This window comes from Ochlerotatus camptorhynchus, unplaced genomic scaffold (genome assembly GCF_037179485.1).
Source record: "Ochlerotatus camptorhynchus isolate MF236.1 unplaced genomic scaffold, CSIRO-AGI_Acam_v1.1 ptg000002l, whole genome shotgun sequence".
Taxonomy (NCBI): domain Eukaryota; kingdom Metazoa; phylum Arthropoda; class Insecta; order Diptera; family Culicidae; genus Ochlerotatus; species Ochlerotatus camptorhynchus.
In genome coordinates, this window is record NW_027040494.1 from 2,693,632 (window position 1) to 2,717,587 (window position 23,956).

Below are 23,956 nucleotides of genomic sequence, written 5' to 3' on the forward strand. Positions count from 1 at the left end.
CATTTTAGAGGGAAACTGGGACTACCCATTGAATGAGTAAAATTTGACCCATTTATGAGGAATTACAACTACAAAAATGAGTAGTAAGTATTGATTTATGAGTCCCAGTTTCCCTCGAAAATGCTTACTTTGTAGTCAATATTGAGTCTTCTATAGTCATTATAGGGTAGTTTGCGGTTACCGTGTAGTAAAGAATAATGTCATGACTACTGTGATAGCGATTTTTTATGGGATGTTATTATATAACTCGATGGTCCCTTCAATATCGAGTTGTAGAGAGTGCACTGTATATCTAAATATGTTATATTGCCCCTTTGAATTACCTTGCAATATGAATTTGACCAAAAATGTGTTAAACTGACTATAATACCACAAACTTTGATGACGAAACTGCTATAACAATTGTTCAGTATAACTCATGGCAACACAAATGCCATGAGACACCAGATGGGATAGTATTTTTGTTTTGATTTGAACAAAGTTGATTTTGTGGCAGCGTGCAAAGATTGTTTCATTTTGTAATTATTTTTATGCTTTTATTTTTTGAGTAGAGTGAAAGAGATATAACCATAGAGGTTACTCTAAGACTAGAAGGTCCCGAAATAACGTGCTCAACTTTTTGGCTCAGCTCTGGTACTCTCTTCGGTCCCAAGCTAATCGATTCACCCCTCGAAACATAGGAAAAACTAATAACCCCAAACTTTCATACTCGGTAACCGCAAAATACCCAATAATGACTACAAAGTAAGTATTTTCGAGGGAAACTGGGACTACCCATTAAATGACTAAAATTTTACCCATTTATGAGTAATTACAACCAGTGCTGCAAAATCTCGACAGTACACGGTGATATTGACAATTCTGCTTTGGTCACTCATTTGAGCTAACAGTCATAGTCAAGGCAAACCATGTCAATTGTCAATGACAATGGTGTCAGTGACGAACATGTGCAGATTTGTTTATTAGCTTAATTTGTACGAAATTAAATGACTTGAGCAAAACAATTACATGGATCCATTTTAATGAACAAGTATCTACGTCCTGATAACAATAATGTGACACAGAATGTACTAAATTACACTTTTTGTTACCAGGTGAATCTTTGTCATTGACGAAAAAATGAATGAGATTTTGACGAAGGTTTTTTTGAGGATCAAGTCTGTCAGTGACTATGTGACGAACTATTTTGTCAATATCGCGCGAAAGTCTGTCAATGACAATGACAAATCTCAGCACTGATTACAACTACAAGAACAAGTAGTAAATATTCATTTTTGAATAACAAATACTCGTAAATTGGTAATATTTTTACTCATTTAATGGGTAGTCCCAGTCTCTCTCGAAAATGCTTACTTTGTAATCATTATTGGGTATTTTGCGGTTACAGTGTAGCGAATCAAAACAAACATTGCGTAGTACTAGAATTTCGACTAGAATGGGATACGTTAATCGTTTACTTGGGACCAATAGGCTAGTCAAGTAGTGAGCCAATTTAAAATCGTTGGCTACAAAGTAAGCATTAGTAAGCATAGAGGAGGTTACCTCTATGGTAGTAGCACCGACAAACTGACATGAAACTTAAACTTAACTCTTAATCGAGAATCCATAATGGCCGACTCAAATGTGCAGCGATCCTATCTGTCATAACCATAGATTTTTTTTATCTAGATAAAAATAATTTGTCCGGAATAGATTAGACACGAACCAACTCATAAAATTTGTACGCGTGTTTGTGGCTAGTATAAACATTTTCCACGAACACGGCGGCAGATGCCAGTTTTGTGTTTTGATCAGAAATTTCATTGTAATTTGTTTGGTCATTCATGTCGGTTTGTCGGTGGCAATCTAGTAGTAGCAACAATCAATTCGAAACTAACGATTTTAAATTGGCTCACTACTTAACTGGCCTATTGGTCCCAAGCAAACGATTAACGTATCCCATTCTAGTCGAAATTCTAATACTACACTATGTTTGTTTTGATTCGCTATGAAAGTTTGACAGATAAAATGAGGGGTTAGTGGATTTTCCTATGTTTCGAGGGGTGAATCAATTAGCTTGGGACCGAAGATAGTACCAGAGCTGTGTGTGTGTGTGTGTGTGTGTGTGTGTGTGTGTGTGTGTGTGTGTGTGTGTGTGTGTGTGTGTGTGTGTGTGTGTGTGTGTGCAATCTAACCCCCACTGTCCGGCAGTGTTATTATGGAAGAAAACTGCTTTTTATTACCCTTCAATTAAAGCAGGTTTAGTCCGGACCGAAGATAGTACCAGAGCTGAGCCAAAAAGTTGAGCTCGTTTCTTCGGGACCTTCTGGTCTTAGAGTTACCTCTATGGTAGTAGTGTTACCATGTGGTACACTGAAAAATTGCAATAGCAGGTTCGTCACCAAAGTTTTCGAGCCGCTCCGTTTGTCACTTCGTTTGTGCTACTACTGGATTGTACTAGTATTTTCACCAAATGTACTAGAATGTTTTGGTTCTATCTCTTTCACTCAACTCAAAACTGAAATGCATAAAAAATGACAAAATGATACACTTTTAGCACACTGTCAAAGATCATTGCACACAAAATCAACGTTGTTCAAATCATAACAAAAATACTCGTCCATCTGATGGCTGATGACATAAGCTTTCAAGAAAATTCTATTACATCGAACCACATTACTTTAATTGATTTCTTCGACAGTTAGTCGTCTGTGATTTCGTTTGTGGTATTCAGAAGCGACGCCGGTGGTGTAGCGGTAAGCGTGATTGCCTCTCATCCCAAAAGGCCTTGGTTTAATCCCAGTCGGCACCGCCGGGATTTTCTGTGGCATAACATCCCTGATCACGTCTTCCTTCGGAAGGGAAGTAAAGCTGTTGGTCCCCGGTTTATGAGTTGATGTGTGGATAGGTAGGGTCCAGGTGTGAGAGCTGCCTTTCTGGCGTCGGTAGCATTGGTATTCAGTACGAAAACAAGATGTTTTTCCTTGATTTGTTCAAGGAAAAAAAAGTAAGAGGTTGTATCCAAGACACGACCGTTGATTTGACGTAGGATTACGTGCTCGATATCAATATCAGGACTGATAGCATAGAGGTAACTCTAAGACTAGTAGGTCCCGAAGAAACGTGCTCAACTTTTTGGCTCAGCTCTGGTATAATCTTCGGTCCCAAGCTAATCGATGCACCCCTCGAAACATATGAAAATCCACGAACCCCTCATTATATCTGTCAAACTTTCATAGCGAATCAAAACAAACATAGTGTTGTACTAGAATTTCGAGAAGAATGGGGTACGTTAATTGTTTGCTTGGGACCAATAGGCTAGTCAAGTAGTGAGTTAATTTAAAATCGTTAGTTTCGAATTGATTGTTGCTGATAGTGCTGATGCGAAATAATAGTAGTGACTTTAGTGACTAAAATAACGTTAATAGTGGCCAAATAGTGACTCTAAAATAATAAATAAGTAACCAATAGTGACATTTATATGATGAATTAGAAACTCAAATTAGGTTTAAAATTGGAATAAACTGTTTTTATCATGAAACTTAATATCATATTTCATCAATTCCTCTAATTATTTCGAAACTCTCAACGGAATCTCCTTTGAAGAGCACTTGAAGTGATTTGAATAATTTTCTTTTGATTACGTTATACACTATGGCCAGCAAATAGCTATTTCCGGATTTTCTCGGAGTTTTTTTTTTAAATGTTGCTGGTTGAGCGTTACATAAATTTCCGCTTAGAATAATTTTGGACTTCCCCCATGATTTATATTGGAAATTCAATTCGTGTTCTCCTCAGAATTTTAATGGTATTTCCTCAGCATTCTCAAAACAAAAATCCATCTCAGAACACCCTTGAAACTCTTCGAAGAATTCCATTGCGATTGAACCCTCAAAGCCGATTCCATTGGAATTCTTCTCGGAATTTATTTCGAACTCTTTAGACTTTTCTTGAAAGTATCCTCAGAAATCATTCCATAATTCTTTTATAACTATCCGCAGAGATCGTCTGTGGAGTTCGTGGGATTTAAATGGAATTCTCATCAGAGCTCTCTCAAAAAATGAAAAAAATAGGTTTGAAATCTTATTAGAATTGTACCTGGAATCCTCATCATAGAATTCTCTCAATTGGAATTATTTCCAGAATTGCTACGAAGCTGAATTTTGCATCTTTAATCATTTAAACAATAATCAAAAGTAACGCTCGTATGTGCCAGTCTCAGGACTGGATTTTTCACCTCCGCTTAAGCTTTCAACCAGGCACCGGTGGTGTAGTGGTAAGCGTGATTACCTCTCACCCCAGCAGGCCTGGGTTCAATCCCAGTCGGCGCCGCCGGGATGTTCTGAGGCATAACATCTCTGATCACGCCTTCCTTCGGGAAGTAAAGCCGTTGGTCCACGGTTCATGAGTTGATGGGTCGAGGTAGGGTCCAGGTGTGGGAGCTGCCTCCCTGGCGTCGGTAGCATTGGTGCTCAGCACGGAAAACAAGATCGACGGAAAACAAATCAAGAGAAAAAAAAGCTTTCAACCAGGTTTAGCTATATGGATAAACCTGGTTTAAGATTTCAGCGGAGGTGAAGAAATCGGCCCTTGATTTGCACTTAATTTTACATGAGACTTTCGTAGTCTGTACTTTGGTATTCTTCTCTGAAATGTCTTGGAAATGTCATTTAAAATTGTCTTAAAATGGCTTTTGATTTTTTTTTAAGTTCTTGACAATTCTTCAAAGTCTTCTGAAAATCTAGCACAGACAAATACTGTTGAAAAGTTTTTTAGGTTCAGAATTTACTTTTGGAGATAGAAGGTATATTTTCCCCGATTTTTCATCAACATTTAAAGCATTTCCCAGTATTTATCCTGGTCTTAAAGTAAAGTAAAGGTCCTTGAATTTTTGCGGTTCACTGGTCATCCTGGTTAAAATTGTTTATTTTTCAACAGATATTCATATTTTGTCATAATTGGAGGCGAACCAGCCCAAGGCTGAAAGCCTCCTTAATAAAGCTAAATAATAATAATAATATTTTTTCATAACTACTGTAGACTTCCTTAGTGCCAAGTAATCAATTTAAAAATTTCCTTGATATTTTTCCATTTACTCTATTTTAGTTGGGAAAAAGTGACTTGAGTGACTATTACTAGGGATATAGTGACTTTAGTGACTTTTTGGTGTGAAAAGTGACTTTTTAGTGACTGACTTCAAAATAGTGACAAGGTCACTTAAAAGTGACCTGCTTCCTGTCGTGCAATATTCGGCGATTGTGGTGGGAAACCCACTTTTTCCCATAAGGGAAAAGCTTTTCTGATGACCAAATTACACATTTTCGTGTAGAAAACGCACGGAATTTGGGTATATTCAGTAAATAAAAAAAAAAAAAAAAAAAAAACGAAAATTGATTGATTTTCCAATCGCGAGATATTCACGATCAATCATATAAATTCTAGATTTCTTTGCTTTTTCTAGCGTCCTGGACAAAACCTTACCTTAATTCGAAGTGTTTCTAGTTAATTTAAAACATCATGTGGTATTCGGTCATTGTGTGACCACTTCAATACTGTTACGCATTTGATCTCAAACGTTTGGCTACTGGGTACATTAGCAAAGAGCTCTGGGGGTAATGTGACTTGCAGCAGTGAAGGAGGAAACGTTTTATGAAAATTAACTGTTAAACAACAATAATTTATGGTGGTCCTGAAAAGAACTGTTTTGTGGTGATGGTTGAGTAATGCTGAGCTATTAGGGTGTTCAACACGGCTGAAGCTGGTGAGCTGAATGTTACTTGGATTGAGAGTGACGTGCTTGGCATAGGTGGCCCATAGCGACTCACGAAGAGCAACTGAATCCGTTTGCGGCTTCTTCTCCCTTCTTCAGTGAATGGACGCTCATGTGGGTTGCAGCTCTCTGCTTGCAGGCTGCCTTTCGTTGTGTACTGGAGAATAATGTTCAACGCCCTTCTGCTGTTGCTGCTCATGACGACCGATCGGACACCACCACATATGGTGATTGGATAAGCACCGTTCAGCGAGACCGGATGGAATCTGAGTTTGAAATGTGTATTGGGGAAAGTGCTTTTTGCAGGCTATCGGTGATAATTTTGATCATCATTGCAACAGTTGGACATTCGTGTAGTTTTCATTTTAACTGATTCGTAGAAAAGTTCCCAATCGATTGGTTTGTTTAGAATTAAAATCCATCCGTTATTGACAGAGTTATAAGTGGTCAAAACCTGACCACTTTTCGTAATGCGGTTATGGTTTTTTAAATTGCACCCCAATATGTTGCCGAAAGACGTAATCCTACGTAAAAAGAAAAAGATTGCATTCATTTACCTGCCTGTGGAAAATTTAGAAATCATCATCACTTTCATAGTTCTTCTATTCTCCAATGTTTTCTTTTTGTAAACCTACCCTGGATTCTACCCATATTTGAGTAGTTTGGCAAGATAAGTAGGGAAGAATGGTACAAAACGTGCGTACTTCCCCGGGTAGAACGCACTTTGTCAATTTTATTTTGAGTTTTTCTTTGAATTTTTAATTCAATTGTAAGATTTATCATGCATCATTTTGAGTTCTGCTGCTATGCTAAAAGTGCTGCTTGATAGGACATCGAAAAAGTTACCAAAAAGCCATGAAAAACACAAATGAAAGTAAGCTGGTGCGTTCTTCCCAGGGGGTGCGTTGTATACCATTGTCCCCTAAGTAAATAATGTTGATGAGCTGAGAGTTTTCATGTTTGTCTACTCACAATTAGGAACTTTCGGATTAAAGCAATTAAACTTAGTACTTTATTTTTTTTATTTTCGTTTTATTTCATTATTCGCATCGTGCCCATTCATACAGTTGCTCATTGTTGAAGAATGCTAAGTTGCATGCATTCTCCGTTTTGTTGTAGGTTCGTTTTGATTTTCCGTTCAAAGACAAGTGACAGTTATTAAGAGAGTTGTAGCGGTAATGGAAAAATGACAGTTATAACATCGATTAAAGGTAGACTTGACGTTAAAGTTTTAAGTTGATTTGCTCTCTCTCGCTTTCTCTGTGACAGTTAAGAAAAATTTAAATTTACAATGGTTCTTGACAGCAGAGTCGTTTTCGTTTTAAACATTTAACTTATCGGCTTTGCATTTTGGCAGTGTTTTGTTTTTGTTTGTTTTGAGATTTTAGCAAATCAGATCAGGTTAAATTTTATTAAAAATTAGCCAAAATTTGCGTCGAAGCTAGCCAATTTATCAAAACAATTATCAATCTTAGTAGAGACTGCTTGCTAACATTTACAGATTAAAAACAGTTTTCAACGTAAATTCGGATTCGGTTGCATGTAGAAAAATAAACATCCTTCCCCCGGGGTTGGCATCCGGAAGACCGCGTAGAAGAAATAGAACATAATTTTGACCCTGTACTTTCCTTTCTTGTGTTAAATATTAGTGGTAGATTTTTTTTTCAATCCGTACATTTAGCAAGAGAAGTTTTTAGTTTAAAGTTTAACTTTACGGTTACTTCGGGACTCGTTTTTCACTCCTCCGGTTGGTAATATTTACAGAGCTGAAAGATAGAAATTACGAGCAAAGCGGTTTGCCTGGCAGGCAGCGTGAGAAGTTTCTCTTTTTTTTCCCCTTCCGAGGAACAATAAATTCGAAGTGAAGCAAACCTAAAAAAGCGACTAGGAGTTGGTATGACCGAAAAGTAGCGAAAGTGGCATAGAACTGACTTGCTCCCATTCGCTCTCTCTCTCTCCACGATGGTTCCCTGATGTGGATGCAGCTGTGGGGGGTTGCACCTTAAGTGAGAATGAGTTTCACGTGGGTGATTTTAATTTGTGGCTGGAAAGTTTTTCTTTTCCGCACAGGATTTCTCCAGACAAGGATTGAGAGAGACGGAGAGTGAGGGGGAGGAAGAGATTTCACGGGTGCAGTAAGCTTATCCGGTTTTTAGCTTTTGTAAAACAGAAACTTTTCCTTAAATAATGCGTTCTAGCAACAATGCTTCCACTTTGATTCACTTTTTTTTTCTGGTTTTGTTCGGTTTATAAAAATTTTACTCGTAACAAAAATATATATTTATATAAATCTGTGTGGTTTTCGTAACTCTCACTTTTTCCTCTTCTAGCTAACTATAAGCCTAGTACGTACTAATTGTTGTTGATGTTGTTGTGTTATTTTGTAAGTTGGTTGTTATTTCCCGCTTGGCTCACCTACTTCTATCAATCGAGTTTAGCAAAATTTTCACTTTCTTGTGCTAGTTTAGGTTGTCTCACATTTACAACAATTATTGTGAAGTATTTTGGATTGCAAGGTTTGTTTGATCGACATGATAAAGTATCCTAAAAAAAATACGCCGGAGCTGAATCGATGGGCGATGAAATAATTCACAGAGAGTTGTTGTACAGTTTTTAAGGGACTTTAATAAGGATCTAAAAGAAGGGAAAAAATTTTAAAGAAGGGAAAATATTAATTTCAAGGATGATTTTTCAAAAGAATGTAACTGCATTTGTAAGCAAATATTCAAACGTCATTTTTTCGAAACTCTTAAGGGCCACCCAAAATAGATCCATTTACCTTGCGTTGACGTAAATTTGACAGATAGACAATAGATTTAGCTGTCACTTTGCTGCAACGTATGACATCTGGATCTATTGTCTCGACTTTTTGTTGTTGAATCTTTTGTTGTTTCGAACTTGTATCATTCGAAATTTTGTCCTTAAACCCTTGGATTCCACAAGGTGTGGTTATTGATTTGTAATGCATGCATATTGCATGATTTCAGATACGATGTCCGATGGCCGCTTTCCAAAATGGCGGCTTGCTTCGCCTTGGCAACTTGGTATCTTTGAAAACCTTGCGCATGATAGCACCCAACACACAATTCAGAGTCACAAATAAGTATAAACGCAAACCAAAAAAAAAAAAATATTACAATGAATGTTAGTTCCCTTTCCTATCATCCTCTGTTCCTGAACATCACAGCGAATTTAAGAAGTTGATCTTTCAGTCGATGTAATGGTTTTTTGTCATTTTTATTTCGTATTCTGTCTGTACGCTTTCGACTATACCAGTAAGCTTTTTATTTATAACATTGTAGAACGACTGACACACATACCTCGAATCTCTCCAGCAGAAAAGCATACGAAGTCGAGCATGAGAGGAAATGAGCGCTTCTTGTTTGCTTTTAGCCTATCCATATCCTGAATCATGGAGAGAGCAGCGGAGAATGTTTTCCAGATTCAACACCAGAAGCTTGATCTGATAACAAACTTAATAAGTGTAATTTACACATACATCGACGCTTTAATTCGACACTTTTCAATTGATTTAATAAGATGCTTTATTAGAAGTCCAATAAATGTTTTCTAGCTCCAATATTAGATTTCATTGTATTGTTTTGCAATATTGCCGTATAAATGTGGATACAGTCAGCATAATAGCTCTTATACCACTATGCGTACATGTTGTAATCGCATGCTTTGTAAATGCTTTATAAACAACGTAGGGTAATTGATTTTGATTGGACCTATCCAAAAACTGATGATGATTGGACCTATTTTTTCAATCGCTATTTTGGTCAATCTTTGCTATTTTTTTTTCAAAGATTGCTTTACTATCATAAACAACTCTTTTTCTTAAATTTGCATATATGTTTTATTGAAAAAACTTCAAAACAATTGAGCTTCAATGTGTTTTCAAAACAGTTCACTTTCCACGCATTAGCACATCATCATGCCTTACTTTCAAACATACAAAAAATGAATATTTTTTACATTCTTTTAAATTTTCATGCAGTATAATACTGCTTTAAGATGTCCACAACACATTAATGCACCATTTATCCATTAGTTTTACTAAAATATTTGAATAATTGACGAAATTCGAATAGATATAGGTTGGACCTACGCATGATGACGGTAGGACCTATGTGTTTCCTAAGACGGCTGTTCATGCACAGCTGATTTGAAATTCGATTTCGCGTGTTCTTCGGAAGTTTCTTCGGTTGAAGAAATAGCTAAAGAAAAGAGTTGTACAGCCGAAAATCTTCAAGAAGCTGTTATTTTAGTAAGAAATAAATCATTTACCGCATACCAGGCACAGAAAAGGTACAATATTCCGAAAACGACACTTCACGCAAAAATTAAGGGAAGCTAGCTAGGGGATTGGGTTTGCATGTGCGCTGCTTCTGGCAGTCCCAAGACGAACAAAAAGATCTTGAAAACTGCTAAGGACCTTGCGTCACTAGTTGGACGTAAATTTAAAGGAGGGATTCCATCGCCAGGTAGGCTGAAAGGGTAATCATTAAAAATATTCAAAATTGCATGCTACAATATGCAATTCCTTCTTTTCGTGTAGTGTTATTCCATTATTTAATTTTGTATTTTAAAGTCTGAGATAATATTCAAATCGCATTCAATTGTTCCTTTGTTATAAAATGTACCTTCCGGTATAGCTTTATTTACCTGCATCCAACAATCTCAAAACGTACTCCTGAGGCATTGGGAAAATCATCTGCTGGGTTTAATATGAATTTACATAAAGCCTTTCTCATACACCTTCTGTGCGTGAATTAACTTGAAATAAAATTTCTAACAAACTTTTTTTTTTCGAAAAAAAAACTCCTACGAAAAAACTATTAAACCGGAATTGATTCACCTGTGGTGTGATCTGACCCTTAATATATCTGTAAGTTCAGATATTCTGTCATTTTAAGTTCCTCAATTCCCCGTGGGCACCCATAACATGTCCGGAAGTGGTCAATGTGGTCCAATGCACTCAATATTGTTATTGATCTTGTTATCGAATTTGGAAGTGATGTGAAGTGTCGAATGATAGGTTTTATTCCTTCCATGTCAAATTTAAGTCCATGGTCCAGAGCGTAAAATTATTGACTGCTTAGGCTGAGTGTGAAAGCACTGCACTACGAGGGGCACGCAATATAAAGAACCGGTGCGTGGATTTTAAAATGCAATCAAAAGTACTTAAAGTAATTAATGCGTTTTGAAGTAGTACTGACGGTAATTAAAATTATCTATCGGTAATTAATGTAATTAAAAGTATTGAAAATGTAATTAATGTACTTTAATTACGAATCTTCGAATGTAATTAATGGAGTTAAAAAGTAGTTAATGTTCTACATTGTGTAATTAATGTAATTAAAGCAGTAGTTAATGGAATTAATTTAAATACAGCCGTTGCCTGCGTTGGAGTTAAAGGTTATTGCGTGCCCCTAGCTGCACTATTCAATCCATTGCTCAAATGGTAAAGCTGGGTTTAGGCAGGGCAAGTCAATTGATCAAGTCAGTTGAATTCAACTGACTTGAACGCGAATTGAACGTGTAAACCATGCCCTTCAACTGACTTGATCAACTCACTTGAATTGAAAAAAGTTGAACCAGGCTCAACTTTTCAAGCCAATTGAATTCAACTGAGTTGATCATTTGACTTGCCTAGTCTAAACACAGCTTAAAGGACGAGGCAATGAAAGAGCCAGCAAATACATTCAGTCACTCACGAACAGGTGACTCACATCGCTTGCTTTCGCACACACAGCTGTAACTGAGGCATTTTTCCATGGAAAATGTACGCTCAGTGATTCAAAACAAGTATTGGGTATCATGACGGAAGAATAAACTTTGCTGACTGAGCTCCGCTGTCAGTGACTCGTTTACCTCTCAATCATTCAGACTCTCACGAGGCAGTGAATGATGAGACAGATGCTAGCTCATATTCATACGAAAATGACTCATTGAACTTGACAGTTTTGCGCACTGCCATGGTCCATATTTCCGGAACCAGTGGACCGATTCCAAAAAATATTCGATAACTTTCGATAGGACCACAATCCCTATAGTTTGTTGTTAAAAATTTTCCCAATCGGGTCAGTGATTCCGGAGAAAATGCGCCATAATGAATAGCCAATGCGTGAATTTAAAAAATAACGCAATGGAATTCAATTGTTTTGGTTTTTTTTTTGTAACGAATTCCTAAAAATTTATTTTTTTAATAACAAATTCATAAACTAAACTAGCATTTGCAAAAATAGGTCAGACCATCATCATTTTTTAGGTCCAACCAAGATCATAATTCTTTGCTGAATAAAAGCGATTTATAAAATCATTTGTTCATAATATTTAACTTTTTATGTTTTTATTAGAAACAAGAAAGGTAGATCTTTCCCCTAAGCACGCATTTTTCATAATTATATGTTGAATTCATAAAAAATACGACATGCATTTTGACGTCGTGTAAAACTGACCTAAATAGGTCCAACCATCATCAATTACCCTATTAGATTTATTATTCCACAACACTGGTTCAGCCTAACAACAAGACGAAATCAGTAGAGTAGTGGTTACCGTCTCCGCTTCCCAAGAATAAGGTCACGAGTTCAATCCCAAGCACAATCCTTTTTTATTTGTGTTCTTCATCTAATTAATTTAAATCGTTATCATCGATCGAATGACTCACGAAAATGAATTCACTGATCTAGTTTAAAAATAACCCAGCATCCTTTCCTTGGAAATTGGAGAGATGAAGTGGTAGAATTGGTCTAATGTAAAACAACGATGAACGAATTAATCATTCCCACTGGATCTTGAAGGAGATATAACTATAGAATCGTTATCGGGAGTGCTGATAGGTATTCAGCTTTAAGCAAGCTTTCGTTGGTTATTGAGCTGCCCATATGATGTATTCTAGGATAGTTTAGATGGCAAGGCAATCGGCCGTTGATCGGTTTGAATCCCACGCAACTACATGATACATTTTCTAATATCTGTGTGTGGTGCGCGTGCTTCGGCAGAAAAATGAAAACAATCACTAAACAAAACAACCCCCTGTCTTCCGTTCTTATTTTTCGGGTAAACGTTCCGCAGTTAAATAGTCGTTTTATAACCTTAACTTAACGCTGTTTAAGTAAGCAATGATGTCTTATAAACGAACGTCCTATAATCAAAAATTAGATCGAATAAGTTCTGTTACAACTCATGTAAGTCAAATAAAAGATTCTCGAAACGAATAATACAACACCAAGTAGTTCAATGTTATGGTTGAATATTAATATTAAGCAATGAAGTTGAATAAAATCGTCAAGAAGTCGTTTCTTCAATAGGCGATTGGTCGTTGGGCATCTTTCTTCATGACCATGACCATGAGATATTCTATATGTGTTGGAGAGTATCCCACCCCAAATTGGAAAAAGAGCGGCCATACGGAGTGGGTGCGATGTAATGTTTGGGTATCATTCATTGGGCTTGATCATCGCATAATTGGAGTTATGGAGTACGCACACACAGCGTTGCCAGTATTCTAGATTTATCTGGATTTTCAAGATTTTCAATCGTCTAGCAAAGTACACAGACAGATCACGTTTATATCCAGATTTTTTTAATATGTTCTTGATTTTCCCAGATTTTTTTTTCAAATATGTTGCTTTATAAATATCACTGCAATTAATGGACCCTCTAATCAAAAAATAAAAAGCCAAACTTGCTACTTTAATTACTTAAGTATCAATGTTGGACATTATTGCAATATCATACATGGAACTGTTACAGCATGTTTGCATTGCAGAATCATGAAAATTGAGACATTTTCTAAACATTATTGGCTGTACAAAATCTTCAAATTTTTAAAAATATCAAGCCAGAATTTTAGTGTGTTTCTGGTTAGATTTGGGCTATAATTAATATTTTTTGAATCCTGGATTTATAAAAATCAATATATCAATATGGAGGATTTTTCCTAATTCTGGAATTTAGTGAAATCGAAACCTGTTCAGGATTGAATACAATGAATTGAGCTTTGAAAAATTACCAAGGCTTTGGAATCTAGACAACCACTAGGATTTTGAAGTAGGGTAAATGTTGGCTTCGGCACCCATTGACTGTTTTCGGCAACCAAAATTTAAACGTTAATTTCACTATGTTTTCCCATCAACGCACTTCCCTGAATGTGTCCAAACGATTGTTTAGCCTTTCAGCTTCAATCTGATTATATTTGAACGATCGAGCAATCCAGTAATGCTACATTTTTCTTCAAATAAAGCATACGTACTACAAAATGAGGTTGATTTCGAGTTGCCGATAATAGAACAGCTGGTTAACACGCAGTTCTAATGGGAAGGTTGCCGAAGAAAAAGAGGCTGCCGACAATAGTCACACTCACCTGAGAAGTTTGGAGCGTTGTAAAAACGCTTTCAAAACGTTTTGAAAAATTCTGTCGATTGGAATGGATAGAGAAGCAAGCAGCAGATGAATGTAAACAAACAGACACATCATATATGTGCGTGACGCTGAGAAAATGCTAGTAGAAGTGCAGACGCTGCTTAGATTGACGAGAATACGTAAATTCCCCTATGTTTATGATATTTTTTAGAATAATCAATTAGCTTTTGAAATATAATTTTATAGTACCTGTGAATATTGAGTTATCTTAGTAGTCTGAAATACTTTAGAATTTTTTTTTATTGTTATTATAGTCACTTTAACACTCTTGGGTCATTCGTGACTTGTCCGGGGGTGAGATTTGAACTCGTGACTTTGGCGTGAGAGGTATGGATGTTAACCACTACGCCGGGGTCGCCCCCCTACTTTAGAATTCTGCATTGCCATAAATTTAAGAATTTTAAGGTAATTCTAAAATATTTTACAGTGCAGTGTAAGTATGCAGTCAGTGCAACCTTTGATTGAAGTGAAGACGGTATAAATTGTCTTTTGCAAATTCTGATGACAATTGCATGGAGATTTTTTGAAGAAAGGAAATAGTTAGAATTCAGAAGAAAAATCATAGACAATTCTTAAGATGAAACCAATGCTTTAGCGCCCATTACAAGTAGTATGAAAGCTGAGTGCCTCTAGTGGCGTAGTTTTACTTGGGTCCTATGGCCCATTCTTTTTTGGTCTAATCCTGAAAAATAAGTTTGACGAACACAATAAACTTTCATATTTTGAAATAAATGATCCAAATAGCGAATACCCCATTTACCGTAAGTATCCTTCGATTATTTTTGCAAGTTGTCTGATTTAGTTCATAGCAAATATAACTTCTATTTAAAACATTCCCTCCTCAAACGTGAATCATTTCATCGCCATCGATTCCATCCTCCGCCAATAATTCAAACGCACCCATCCATTCGCAATACTAATTGGCATTCATTCCATTTCAGCATAGTTTTGAACTTGTTTCCCTAGTATAATTTTATCTACTCTCGATCCATCACGATCGCGATACGCATGGCAGTAGTACTCATGCATCTGGAATACAAAAGTTTATCGATAAATCTACCTGAAATCTTTCTCTACATTCAAGTTCCCCCCTAGCCCAGTTATTGCACCGTTTGATTTGCCGTGCATCTTCACATATGATGCTAATCTGCATAGTGTTTCGTTTCCGTCCTCTCCTTCCCTGGAATCTGGCTCCAATTTTTTTCTTGTTAACAAACTGTGCACAGCTTCACTTACAAGCAATGATGCTAGGCTGCACTATTACATATATAGGTAACGATCGTGTGACGTTGCGAGAAAAGCACCTTCAATCATATCAAAAGTAGCCTAGTGCTCACGTTGTGGACGTTGTAACGACCAAGAACCGCTCGGTTGGTTGGCCGGATCGCCGGAGAAATTACCATTTGACACGCCACCACCGCTCTACTAGACGTACTTGCTCAGGTCCTCGTGGAAGTCGTGCAGGTAGGCAATTAGCTGCGGGAACGAGGGACGCTGCTTGTAGTCCTGAAGCCAGCAGCAGGACATTACGGTGTAGCTGTGGATGGGAGAAACAATGGCACATGAGAAAATGGGGGAAACAAACTGGTGTAGGGTTAAGATCTAATGTCCGTCATACTAAGCACAATCCGAACTTGACTACTTTTTTTTTCCACCGGGGTTGAACAAAAAATTGAATGTTTCTATCAAAGATGTTTTTTTTTAATTTATGCACCTTACCTTTGATATAATCAATCAATTTCTTGTTCAAACCCGTTCGAAAAATAGAGGTCAAGTGCGGATTGTTAGATTTGATAAAGAGTCACAAATTTTAAAAATCTAACACTACTTCTTGATTTCATTTCCGTCGAAACACATTGAAACGTCATTGGTTTCACTTAGGCTTACGTATAAAGACAGAAAAAGGATTCGCTAGTTTTGAGTTTGAGAATAATGAATGTAAATATTCATACTAGGCGTACTTATACACTTTGTTCTGCACCTGTTAAACGAAATCAGAGATATATTTGATGAATCTTCTAGATTTGACGGAAATGAGCGCTTATGCCGAAGTACTGCTCCACCCTATTAGCTTACATTCTATGCTTTCGTTTTTTTTATGCTCTTACTATCGTTGGCGTCGTAAGTACTCGGTATGGGTATTTTCCCACTGAGCTGCAACCGCGGAGGAGAGGGATGTGAAAGCGTGTGAAGAACTTTTTTTCTGGGTTTATGACAGTCGTGTCGGGTGAGATTAGTCCGGCCGGAAGGTGTTATCGGACTAAGAGGATTTAGGGTTGGAATGAATTTATTGTGACCAGCGACCGAGCGAGCCCGTGAGAGATGCGACATGTTCATATGGTTGAAAGGAGATTTTGTGAAAGGTTGGTTGGGATTGGGACAATGTGTTGTAAGCACTAATTACATCGATGAATGAATTAATTTTGGCTCCGTTGATCCTACGGATCATATGGATTTGTTTTGTTTTATTTACTCAGTGTGAGATTGGTGAATTTATTGGTTGCTGTAAGCGATCCATTCCAGTGAGATCGTAGCAAATATGTTTGCTGGAAATACGTAGTGACTATCAAATCTAAATTAATCACGGGATTACAACTACAATTAGTTGAGGAATATTCCATTCATGATGCTTTCAGTCTAGGAACGGTAGGTTCTGGAATCATAACGTGTGACCGTTATATGCGTGATGAGGAACCTTTATGAAACATCTCATCAGTGTTGCGAAAAAAATAAAAAATAAAACTCAAATATCATGCTTGTCACAGATTAGTTTTACCTTGCGAAATTCAAGTCACCGATGAGCATTCCGGATCTTTGCTTTACATTTATTTATTGTTTTTTTTTAGCATTATTGGATGAAAAACTAACCAAACATGCATATGCATACAATCAACTGAAGTTTGGGTGGTTTTTTATGAGTTTTAAGGTACGGCCGCACTGGCATCCGATATAGGACGACACGATCCCGAAGAAACGTGCGCAATTTTTTGGCTCAGCTCTGGTACTCTATTCGGTCCCAAGCAAATCGATACCTTACCTTACCAATCAGGCTAAGGCCTTGTTGTCCTCTGCTGTCCGAAGAAGTCGTCTCCACTCTACTCGATCCATGGCCACACTTCGCCAGCCTCGTAGTCTGCGAAGGGTTCGCAGGTTGCCTTCTACTTGGTCGATCCACCTTGCCCGCTGCGCGCCTCTTCTTCTTGTTCCTGTTGGGTCGCTTTCTAGAACCATTTTCACTGGGTCGTCGTGCGGCATTCTTACGACGTGCCCAGCCCACCGTAGTCGCCCATTTTTTGCAATGTGGACGATAGATGGTTCTCCCAGCAGCTGGTCCAATTCGTGGTTCATTCGCTTCCTCCACGTTCCGTCATCCATCTGCACTCCACCGTAGATGGTACGCAACACCTTGCGTTCGAAAACACCAAGGGCGCGTTGGTCCTCCACGAGCATAGTCCAGGTCAGCGTCTTGTAGACAGTCAACTTGGTGCGGCGGCGAATTTTATTAGACCGGAGCGTCCTCCGGAGTCCAAAGTAGGCACGATTCCCTGCCATAATGCGTCTTTGAATTTCTCTGCTGGTATCATTTTCGGCGGTCACCAGTGAGCCCAAATACACGAACTCATCGACCACCTCGATTTCATCACCATCAATCTGAACTCAGGGTGGGAGGCTAACATTGTTTTCCTTTCATGTATTTTGTCTTTGATGCGTTGATGGCAAGTCCCTTTCCGCCTAGCTTCAACCTTCAGTCTGATGTAAGGGAGAACAGCCCATAATGCACCCCTGGGGTAAAATGCCCACTTATAGAAAAACAGCGATAACTTTTCCTCAGATGCATTTTCCGGGTAACGGATTGTGTTTGTTTTCAACTAGAGGTTTCACAGTTGATTCTTGATCATAAAATCATATTTTGACCTACTGATTCCCTTAGAAAATAGCATTTTGTGCAAAATATGATACAGTTGTTAAAATCGTCGACTTCAAATTAAGCTTTTAACAGCATATATCGCAAAAAATTGAACTAATTCACTTTTCGTATATTTTTTAGATGTTTTACTTAATGCATCACAGCTTAACACTCTTGCGACCTTATTTCTGATGTAACATAAAGGAATAATCAACAGGCGTCAGATCACCATGAATCAGGCGTTTTGCCCCGCTATCATATTGGAACCAATTTATAAAATACCTTGAAAATCATGAAAATGCATCGTTCTATAGTTCGAAATCACTTGATCTTCGTAGAAAACATGGTAATGAACCAAACACCATTACTTTCTTCTTGATTTTAGCTTCCATACGCCAGCAATTGACGATTTTGCTTAAACGGTGCGTTTTGCACCATCCTACCCTACGTTTCCGACATCGTCTCAAAGTTCCGTGCCATGATGTCAATGTCATCGGTGAAGCCAAGAAGCTGGTTGGACTTCTTGAAGATCGTGCTACTCGTGTCTATCCCAGCTCTTCTGATCACACCTTCTAATGCGATGTTGAATAGCAGACACGAAAGTCCATCACCTTACCGTAACCCCCTTCGAGATTCAAAGGGACTCGAGAGTGTCCCCGATACTCGAACAACGCACATCACTCGATCCATCGTTGCCTTGACCAATCGCGTCAGTTTGTCCGGAAATCCGTACTCGTGCATAATCTGCCATAGCTGATCTCGATCGATTGTGTCGTATGCGGATTTGAAATTAATGAACAAATGATATGTGGGCACGTTGTATTCGCGGCATTTCTGCAGAACCTGCCGAATCGCAAAAATTTGGTCCGTGGTAGCGCAAGTGCACCCATGAATCCCGCCTGGTATTGCCCCACGAACTCTCTTGCAAATGGTGACAGGCGGCGGCATAGAATTTGGAAGAGTAACTTTGTAACGATAACTTTACAACCCAATAGCATTTAATAAACATTTCGCCTTTAATTATACTCATTAGACTGCACCCGGCTTAAGCTACTCGATACCCTACCAACACAGTACCATCCCAAACTGCTCGAATTGATCTTCCAGTGTATAGGCGATCGAGAGAAAAGTTTTTATTTAATTTTCCCACGACGCAATAAAATGAATTTGCCTCACTCAAACGCTATTACATTTTGTCTTTGGGTTTGATTTAAACGACGGAAATAAATTTGATTGGTTAATCCAAGGTCATGGGACTTGAAAGGATTAACCCAGAACACATTTAAATGACTTTTGTTGGAGTGCTTAGATTGTTCGGTTCGATTTTTATAAAGCGGAATAAGTTTTGAAATAGTAAAGAAAAGTTTGAATTGGTTTAGTGGTGAATTTTTGGAAAAGCCTAGAACAAATTTACTTTAGTGAATTGTATAAGCTGAACCTAAAACAAATAGTGAACATTGGTAGTATTTAGAACCAGGTCCCCCATTAACGTGGGACTTTGGTTGGGATCGAGAATCCCCTATTTCGAGAGCGAATAAGGCTAATAGCGGTCGTGGATAAAGCAGGTGGTAGACTATACCCGTGAACACTACACGTGGTCCTCGAGACCGAACAAAACGTTACCCTGCACTCCCCTAATACGGAGACGCATTTACTCCGTCCACCTCGTAACAACACACACCGCATCCTTCGGAAAATATTAGTACCAAACCGCCGGCAGATTCTAACCTCTCGTCGTCAAGTTCGAGAGAAGGTGAGTCATCAGACGTTACGCACGCGAGGGTTCTCGCTTAGCCTGGACAACCATCCGTAGCAGATGTAGAGTTCGTCTCGTCGTAGAGGAGCCACTCCGACAGCACCAGCACGGCCGATGAATGATAAAGGGTTATGAAAACAGGTCAGTGATCACTGCTTAGGACATCTTTGAGCTCATTGATTAGATTGGACTGGTTCAAATAAATCCCGGGTCAGAATATCAAATGATCGATTAAATTAATGCAAACGTTTGAAATCGCGTTTCGAATAAATGTTCTGAATGAACACTTTGGCTGTGCGCTTCCATGAGAGTAGTTTGCGTTCGTTTTTAATTAAAAATAAAGCTTCTCGTAATTGATTTTGAGTTAGATTATTGGTTGTATGACGTTTCGATTTACTCGCCCGCAGATTGGGAGTTTCAGGCAGGGCATCCCTGAAATAATTTCCGCTTTCGACCTCCGGTAAGGAGTGGCGCTTAAGTCGTTTGCAGGTTTGAAAAGAAACTGAGCATTTCCTGTATTTCGGGGACTGAGCAACACAGCAAAAAAATAATTTTGATATCACGTCAAAGTGGATGCACTACAATCGTGTCGAAAATATGGTGTAATATTACTTGCTAAAAAGGACAAAATTATCAATAATACAATGCATGAACTGACATTACGCTGCTTTTACTGCATTTGTTTATTTATGTGGTCATAAAAATTACATGAAATTTTCGACATAATTGTAGTGCATCCACTTTGATGTGATATCAAAATTATTTTTTTGCTGTGAATGTAACGCTTGGTCGTTCGTTCGTTGAGAAAAGTTACGCGTTACACCTAGTAGGCAGGGCTCAGCAGTGTGATCACGCGGTTGTTGCAGTAATCCAACTTGTCGCCCTTTTTGTAGATTGGGCATACGACACCTTCCATCCACTCCTCCGGTAATATCTCCTCCTCCCAAATCTTGGCAATTACCCAGTCCAGCGCTCTAGCCAGTGCTTCACCACCGTATTTTAAAAGCTCACTTGGTAGTTGATCTACACCAGTTGCTTTGTTGTTCTTCAGCCGACCGATCTCCTCCTCAACTTCTTGAAGATCAGGGGTCGGTAGCCTGTCGTCTTCTGTGCGTGTTGCCGTGCCACCTTCGTTTTCTGCTGCTTCACCGTTGAGGTGCTCGTCATAGTACTGCTTCCACCTCTCAATCACCTCACACTCGTTCGTGAGAAGGTTACCGTCCAAGTCCTTGCACATATCGGCTTGCGGCACGTAGCCTTTGCGCGAACTATTTAGCTTCTCGTAGAACTTCCGTGTGTCGTTTACGCGGTACAGATTTTCCATCGCCTCGCGATCTCGGTCTTCCTGCTGACGCTTCTTCATTCGGAAAACCGAGTTTTGTCTGTTCCGCGCTTGTCTGTATCGCTCCACATTCAATCTCGTGTGTTGCAGCATTCTCGCCCGTGCTGCATTCTTCTCCTCTACTAACAGTTTGCATTCGCCGTCAAACCAGTCATTTCTTCGGTCCGGGATTGCAGTACCTAGTGCCGCTGCAGCAGTAGTACCCATGGCGGAATGGATGTCCCTCCAGCCATCTTCAAGAGAAGCTACGCCAAGCTGCTCTTCCGTGGGTAGTGCAACTTCCAGCTGCTGCGCGTAGTCCTGGGCAACTCCGGTGTCCCGTAGTTGCTCAATGTTGGGTCGTGGCGTTCGACTTCGACGTGTGTTATGCACCGTCGAGAGTTTTGAGCGCATGCATACTGCAACTAGGTAGTGGTCCGAATCTATGTTCGCACTGCGGTACGTGCGGACGTTGATAATGTCGGAGAAGAATTTCCCGTCGATTAGAACGTGATCGATTTGGTTTTCTGTGTGTTGGTCAGGTGATCTCCAGGTGGCTTTGTGGATATCCTTGCGGGCGAAAAAGGTACTTCGAACTACCATACCCCGAGAGGCTGCAAAGTTCACGCATCGTTGGCCGTTGTCGTTCGATACGGCATGCAGGCTGTTTGGCCCGATTGCCGGTCTATACATTGCCTCCCGTCCTACCTGAGCGTTCATGTCGCCGAAGATTATTTTGACGTCCCGTTGCGAACAGCCGTCGTACACCTGCTCCCTTCGTGTGGGCAGTGCACGTTGATGATACTGTAGTTGAAGAAACGGCCCTTAATCCTCAACTTGCACATCCTCGCGTTGATCGGCTGCCAACCAATCACTTGTTGGCGCATCTTACCCAGCACTAAAAAGCCGGTTCCCAGCTCGTTGGTGGTGCCACAGCTCTGAAAGAAAGTAGCCGCTCGATGCCCGCTTTTCCATACCTTTTGTCCCGTCCAGCAAAGTTCCTGCAGGGCTACGACTTCGAAGTTGCGTGGATGAAGTTCATTATATATTAACCTATCGCAGCCCGGAAGCCGAGCGATTTGCAGTTCCATGTTCCGAGTTTCCAATCGTAGTTCTTATTTCGTCGCGTAGATCTGTGCCGATTGTTCCGATCCGTATTTCTTTCTTCAGTATTTGCAACTTTATGTTTTTTTTCCAGGGCAGCTTGTTGGGCCTGCCCCAACCCCCTGTCTTGCCGGGGGACCATCGTGCACAGCTCTGTTTAGAGTCCCACGCTGGCACTAGGACGGTGATCAGCCGCTCCTAACATAAAGAACAGACGCCGTTTTGAGCCGCACCGCCATGGTGAACAGACGCTCGGGTTTGGTGAAGCATTTCCTCTTTCACCGTACTATGGTTACCACGCCAGTGCTCGCGTGTATAAGCATTCAATCAACTGAAGTTTGAATGGTTTTTATGAGTTTTAAGGTACGGCCTCACTGGCATCCGATATAAGACGAGACGATCCCGAAGAAACATGATCAACTTTTTGGCTCAGCTCTGGTACTCTCTTCGGTCCCAAGCTAATCGATGCACCCCGCGAAACATAGGAAAATCCACGAACCCCTCATTTTATCTGTCAAACTTTCACAGCGAATCAAAACAAACATAGTGTAGTACTAGAATTTCGACTAGAATGGGGCACGCTTATAGATGTTCTTGGGACCAATAGGCTAGTTGAGTAGTGAACCAATTTAAAATTGTTAGTTTCCACCGGTTGATAATACGGGAATATCATGGCGCCTAAAAATCGAGAAATTTGAAAATTTCACTTAACTTTTTTCTTTAAAAAAGATCAATAAATATTCTAAATTTGTCTGAGAGTTACATAATTACCAAATCAACGGATGCAGCCAGCAACAAGCACACTCACCGCATTTCAGGGACTCCACGAGCGATTTTAACGGTTGTGTACTACTGTGGTAACTACGGTTGTGGTAGTGCACCGGTTCACACGGGCTCCCGGAATTCTACCACTACTATGCGGGCAGTCTGATGGTCATCGGTAGGAGAATGTAGAAAACTGGGAGAATAGTCAGTAGAAATAGATCCGTCGTCGCGATCAGTGACAAGGGGCAAACCCTTGTTATCGTTTTTTTTTTTAATTGTTTACTGTTAGCCTTAAGAATAAATGTACGAGTGAATAAATAATGTAGTGTCGTTTGTTAAGCTTAAATAAATTCGTGTATTGTGTGAAGAGTGTGTTTGATTGCTGCATGTGAAGAAGGATCTGCCGATGACAAGGATACAGGAAGGATAAGGATCAAGGAAGCAAAGGACGATTCGTTCAAGAAGGAGGTACGTTTTCTGGTGAAGGTCGTGTGGAGGTCGAAACCAAATCGGTCGGACAGGTCTCCGACATAAGCTGGTCTATCGAGCCAGATCTCCACTACCTGCGGACTGAATCTCGACGATCTCGGCGCCAATAAACATCCATCAAAAGGCCAACCTGGGACAAAGCATTCGCGCCATTCCATAGTGCCCTGAATGGAACAGTCGCCATCTCATCGGTGCATGAATAGATCCTGTGGCCATTCCGATTGCATGAAAAGGAGTCAGCAGCCATCGTCTTGCTCATCAATAGTCCTTTTGAATCGTGCCCAATCTATCCGCCATCGTCCTCTTCTGTGAAGACATCAGCTACATCAACCTTCATCAGCGAGTGGGAAAACGGACTTCGAAGGCTACATCGGTTGTTCATCAGGATTGTAGAATAACCAGAGCGTTTTCTACTACCATTCCAGGACCTAC

The 23,956-nt window shown here is 39.4% G+C and overlaps 1 protein-coding gene across 1 annotated transcript in view; it reads right to left on the reverse strand.

Annotated features, from left to right (window-relative positions):
• Nucleotides 1-15,167: 15,167 nt before the first annotated feature.
• The window catches only part of Drl-2 (Derailed 2), a 275,456-nt gene continuing 266,667 nt past the window's right edge, over nt 15,168-23,956 (reverse strand). Inside the window, exon 12 of the mRNA XM_065225169.1 lies at nt 15,168-15,719. Within this exon, the coding sequence (XP_065081241.1) occupies nt 15,608-15,719 (112 nt within the window). The 3' untranslated portion in view covers nt 15,168-15,607. The remainder of the gene's footprint in view (nt 15,720-23,956) is intronic.